The 6,205-nt window shown below is 44.6% G+C and overlaps 1 protein-coding gene across 1 annotated transcript; it reads right to left on the bottom strand.

Annotated features, from left to right (window-relative positions):
- Positions 1–3,650: 3,650 nt before the first annotated feature.
- Positions 3,651–5,514, bottom strand: LOC103241591 (proline-rich protein 23B). The gene has a single exon (XM_008008934.3). The coding sequence runs from the start codon at positions 5,272–5,274 to the stop codon at positions 4,483–4,485; it is 792 nt and encodes a 263-aa protein (XP_008007125.3). The 5' UTR covers positions 5,275–5,514; the 3' UTR covers positions 3,651–4,482.
- Between the last annotated feature and the right edge of the window lie 691 nt (positions 5,515–6,205).

Raw genomic sequence — 6,205 nt, 5'->3', positions numbered from 1 at the left:
GACTTATTCTAATAATCTTAAATGTGTTTTTATTTTTATTTATCATTTGTGAAAATTGTTATGCTTCCTTAATGAGGGTACTATGCTATGCCCAGAACTATGCATGTTCTTAGAAATATCCTTGTTTTTTCCTCTCTAGGGCACTGAAAGCCTTGGCACCTGTATCTGCCATAGGATGATAAAGATTAATGTACTCATGCCTTTATACTAGTTCGTGGTGGGAATCTGTTCATTCCCCATACCCCAGATTGAAATAATAAAATTCTCAATACATGGCATTTCTTACTACCTCCTACCTTTCTCCATCTGTGTTCTTTGATTTAGTTTAGAATCCCTTTATGATATCTCCAAGAAGATTCTTAACCCTGAGTATAGGGTATATTCTTTTCAGAGAATGTGAGGAGAGAGTTTGTTTAATTTTTTGCCAGGCTCATCATCTATTAGGGAACATCTTAAGCTAAACTCTCAGCTTTTCCCCCTAAAGCAGATTGTGTTTTATTCTACTTGGAGCCAAGACTGATAAATGCATCTTAGTTCCATCTCCTTTTGTATTAAGTTTTTTTTTTTTTTTCCTTTTTTGTTTATTAGCTTACCCACTAAAGGTATCATGTTTTGGAAGACTGGGACTTTTTTCAGGGCAGTGTGACCGCTACATTTTGTTTTCCCCATAAATGGACCATTAAAACCAAAACTCTAGGTACCCATGGATTGTTAGGTACTCTCAAGGAAACTTTTGCTTTAGCACTCACTGGATTCTACCTCTCTGGATCCGTGATTCGTCATCATTTTTGGCTTTGGAGAATTTCTCTTACATTTTGTAAGCTGTGCCTTGACTTTAAAAATATTAAAATAATTTTCTCCATCACTTTCAAGAGTGTTGTTTAGAGGATTTTGGGGACTGTTTAGTTTGTGTATTGCTGAAGATGGATGTCCTTTGTTACTTCTAGAGCAGGGTATCAGTCTCTTGCAATAGAAGACACAGTTTTGGAAACAGGGCCACCATCCCTCTTCAGAATGACTAGATAATTAGACTGGGTCTTGTGACTGATTAACTGCTTTGTTATAGGGAGAGGACAGAGAGATAATTGAGTTGTGGTGGCAATTGTGGGCAAGATGGTAGTACACGGGAGTTCCATCTACTGAAGGCCTAGAGAGCATTGCTGGGAAATATTAAACCATATTACCTACAGACATCTACTTTCAAAAGAAAGATACAAGGTTCCAGAGATCAGAAATGGAGTAGGAAACACTATGTCTGATTGAGCAGCTGATATTTTGATGACTCATGGTACTGGGACTAAACTATATAATGGCAACTGGGATTTCTGCTCCTTTGAGGGGGCTAAAATTTGGCTCACTGCCAATATTCAAAGGTTGTAGAGGCACTAACCACTGTTTCATGGTTGTGCCTGCAGTTGATCAAGGAAAGACAAATTGAAACCTGGAATGAGCCTCTGTGTAATTGATTAGACCTGTGACTTTCCAGAAAGACAAGTTACAAGAGTTCCAAAGCCCTAATTCTGAATCGCGGTCCTGGGAAGACTAGGAAGTGGAAACTATAAAAATTATAAATTTGGGATTCAGAAGATGAATTCCCACCCAGAGTGTGTCCACTAATGAAAATTACTAAGCACGAGGCAATCCAATGTGATTAAAAACAAATAATGAGAGATTTTACCTGTGGGGAAATGGAATCAATTTAGCTATTAAAGTTAAAAAATTTTCAAAACATAAATGATGGAATGCCTTCCATGAACAAACTAGAAGTTTATGATACCAAGTGGGAAAGTTTTGAAGCAACAATCTTGAAAAAAAAATCCTGAAAAAAAAATTCTTTGAAATGAAAACTTTCTTATAGAAGTATATACAGAATAACAAAAACCAAACCAAAACAAACAGAATATTGGAAGCAGTCAACCAGAGTAGTTAATTGGATTAAAGAATAAAGGAAGTTGGGGCCGGGTGTGGTGGCTTACACCTGTAATGTCAGCACTTTTGGAGGCTGAGGCAGGCTGATCACTTGAGGTCAGGAGTTCAAGACCAGCCTGGCCAACATGGTGAAACCCTGTCTCTACCGAAAATGCAAAAAATAGCCAGGCGTGGTGGCTTACACCTGTAATCTCAGCACTTTTGGAGGCCAAGGCAGGCGGATCACTTGAGGTCACGAGTTCAAGACCAGCCTGGCCAACATGGTGAAACCCTGTCTCTACCAAAAATGCAAAAAATAGCTGGGCATGGTGGTGAGCACCTGTAATCCCAGCTACTTGGAAGGCTGAGGCAGGAGAAACATTTGAACCTGGGAGGCAGAGGTTGCAGTGAGGCAAGATCAGGCCACTGTACTCCAGCCTGGGCAACAAAGTGAGACTTCATCTCAAAAAAAAAAAAAAAAAACAACAAACCAGGAAGTTGGATTTGATAAGGTGTACACACACACACACACACATATATATTAAGATATTTAGATGTTATGAGCCAGGGGAGATTGACTGAGCTGTGCCATTATATATATCTGATTGGATTTCTTTCTTTTTTTTTTTTTTTGGGACAGGGTCCTGCTCTGTTGCCCAGCTGGAGTACAGTGGCACAATCTCAGCTCACTGCAACCTTCGCCTCCTGAGTTCAAGAGATTCTCCTGCCTCAGCCTCCTGAGTAGCTGGGATTACAGGTGCATGCCACCACACCCGGCTAATTTTTGTATTTTTGGTAGAGACAGGGTTTTGCCATGTTAGCCAGGCTGGTCTTGAACTCCTGACCTCAGGTGATCCAGCCACCTCGGCCTCCCATCTGATTGGATTTCATGGGGAAATAGGCGATATTCCAAGAGGTGAAACTTAAGATTTTGTGGTATTTCAGGCAAAGAAATAATTTCCAATATTGACAGTTAACTAAATTCTATCAATCTAAATGAAAATATAGTCTACCTCTAGACACATTATAGTAAACTGTAGAACATCAAAAGCAAATCAACATTTAAAAAATATACTAAAATTGGCCAGATGTGGTGGATCACACCTGTAATCCCAGCACTTTGGGAGGTTAAGGTGGGTGGATCAGTTGAGCCCAGGAGTTCCAGACTAGCCTGGGCAACATGGTGAAACCCTGTCCCTACAAAAAATACACTTGAGCCTGGGATGTTGAGGCTGCAGTGAGCCGTGATTGCACCACTGCACCGCCGCTTGGGCGACAGAGTGAATCCTGTCTTAAAAAAAGAAAACACACACACACACACACACACACATGAACAGCCAAATTACAACTTGTTGTAATATAAAAGGAATAACAACTTCATTGACAGAAGACATCCTGCAACAACAAAAAATGTCAAAACAACGGGCTAATATCTTTAAAGTACTGTAGTTAAATATCATTTTAAAATTAAGAATGAAGATGTAATTAAAATATTTACAGACATATAGTTCTCAGAAAGTTTATCACACAAAAACATGGTCAGACTTACAGAAGCAAGATAGTTTATCACACGTAAGACACAGTGGAAAGAAATATTAAAGGATATTCTTCAACAAAAAGAAAACTGAAGCTAGAATGAGGGAGTGGAATGTAAGAATAAAAAGGCAGGAAATAATTGGTAAGGCATAGTAGTAGATCTGAATAGTTACTGATGTTTTTAAATAAAATCAGCTCATTGACATCAGCTTCACCAGTAATATTTTATCTCCTATATACAAATATGAGACAAATACAGTAATAAATTAACATTTTAAAAGTTAGAAGTTTGGTTTACATGAGAAAAAACTCGGTAGATTTTAAAAGGTATAAAATAATGTAGAATAGCAGGAATGCAAACACTTGCCATTGGGTGAAATCACCAGATTAACAAATTAAAACAAAAAATACATAACACAATGCATGCTGAAAACATCTGATAAAATTCAACACAACTTTTCATTTAGAATTAGAAGACTGGAAGAGAACTTCAGCAGGATAAGGGGTTCCTAGGAAGAAGCAACATACAGTATTGTATAGTAAGCATACTGTTTGGCAGTTTCCTGGGAGAACAGTTGGAAAAACCCTTAGAAAAACCATGGCTAAGTCTTCCAAAATTCATGGGAAAAAAATAACAACGTAACTAACAACGTTTAAGAGATCTAGTGGTTTCTTGGTTTGGGGAGAAACGGGAGTGGCAGTACGATGCTGGAGAAAGACTGGAATTTGAGAGAAATAACTGATGCAAAACGAGGGAGAATGAAGGGATCTGAATATGACCTTGTAAAGAAGCCCGGAAATCTGGACACATTTTCTGGTATCCCTGGGCAGATTTTCTATTTAAAGATGAGGTCTAGAATATGCCTTTTCTTGCTAACGTCTTCGTCTCCTACTATCGGTAGTGTGCAGCGAAAAAGCAATTGTCCGAACACAGGGTGCCCAATTTCCAGGTTGTTGGATAATGTGAAAGATTCCCGCAATCCCAGAGGGCCGCTAGTAGAGCGGCCAGGATTGTTGTGTGTACGTGGGGGTGGGGGTTTATGCCTGGAACAGGCGTCTCCGGGCCTTGCACGGAGGGCGTTCTTGTAGCTGCGGGTGAGTGTGGGGACCTGGACTCCCCACGCGCGGAGAGGGAGGTAGAGGTTGGAGAGGTGAGCTGGGGACAGGCTCCAGAAGGTGGAATTCCGGGTCGAAGACGGGGCGTACGCTCTCCAAACTGGGGTTGGGGGCCAGAGCACAGGGTTCTGGCATGGGCCCCTCCTGGTAGGGGCTGAACATACTTCTAGCGGAGGGGTAGAGCCCAGCGGCTGAGCCGGTTGGGGAGTCCATCCGGAGCTCCGGGAACTCGGGGTCCGCCTCCTCCTCGTAGGCCTCTTCCTGGGCGGCGATCTCTGGGACAGATGCACAGAATTCCAGCTCGAAGACGACGTCCTCCCTGAGAGCGCCCAGGAAAACGTTCGCTTCCAGGCCGGCAGACGGGTCGCCCTGTGCTCCTGAGCGTTCGTCGACGGAGCTCAGAAGGACCTCGGGGATCAGGATGAGGGTGTGTCCACCGAGAGACACTCGCAGGATCGACGTTGGTGCGGGCTCTAGCACCAGGTCGACGTCGTCCAGGGGCACACGCAGGGCACAGCCCGCGGCCAGGACCACTACGGAGGTAAGCGCGCCCACGGCCGGGATCCCCGCCGTGTCTTCCAGGCTGGGCGCCACGCGGGGTTCGGGGCCCGCGGACTCCTCCAATCGGAGGCGCTTGGCAGGGCAGGGTCCTCCTGGCCGCTGTCCCCACCAGGGCGCAGGGCAAGCTCTGGGGCTGCGGGGCCGGCTGCCCATCACCTCGACGGCGCTGTGGACGGCGCTCCTGGGCCTAGCAGAGGACGTGGGGAGCGCGGGCGGTGAAGTCCTATTTGAGGTAACAGATGTCAGGGGTAGGCGAGGCGGGTTGAGTAGAGTCCTCGGAGCTCCAGGGGCGCCTCCCGGGGGACCGCAGTCCGGGCTGCTGGTGGTGCCTCGCCGGCCGCCGGGCTCAGCCTAGCGCGTTGGAATCTTGGGCCTTCCTGACGCAGACCCGGATGCTCACTGCAAAACCAATTATGTTGTAAATGACGGCAGCGGAACAGAAGTCGCAAAATGTCACGCAATGCTCCGCCCCCTGGAGGACTCGCGCTAGAGGCGGAGGTATCCTGGCTGTCCAGTATCCGTGGCTGTGGTTGGTCGGTCACGCTGGGGAAGTACTCATACAGGCCCCTAGAGGATAGAATGATCGGTATAACTTATTCAGAAAAAATGGTACAACTGTAATAGAATTTCAAAGATGGCTCGCCTGTAGAAGTCATGTTTTCTTGCGATTTCAGGGATTCTAGAGAAAAGACCGCTCAGAAAGATCTCACCGACCCATCCAAATGCAACATACAATTCCTTTAATGCTACTAAATCATTTCATTTTAGGAGTATTCAGGAAATGCAGATTTCTACTTGGGAAAATTGCTTTTAAAATACTAAGTGAAGCTGGAAGTGGTGGCTCACGCTTGCAATCTCAGCACTTTGGGAAGCCGAGGAAGGCTGATCGCTTGAGCCTAGGAGTTCAAGACCACTCTGGGCAGCATGGTGAGACTCAGTCCCTATGAAAAATTAAAAAATTCAAAAATTAGCCAGGTGTGGTGGTGCGTACCTGTGGTCCCAGCTACTTGGGGGGCTGAGATGACAGGATTGATGGAGCCTGGGAGGTCAAAGCTGGAGTGAACTGTGGTGGTGCCACTGCACT

The sequence above is a fragment of the Chlorocebus sabaeus genome, chromosome 15 (assembly GCF_047675955.1).
Source record: "Chlorocebus sabaeus isolate Y175 chromosome 15, mChlSab1.0.hap1, whole genome shotgun sequence".
Lineage (NCBI taxonomy): Eukaryota > Metazoa > Chordata > Mammalia > Primates > Cercopithecidae > Chlorocebus > Chlorocebus sabaeus.
This window is presented reverse-complemented; position numbering and strand designations above follow the sequence as displayed.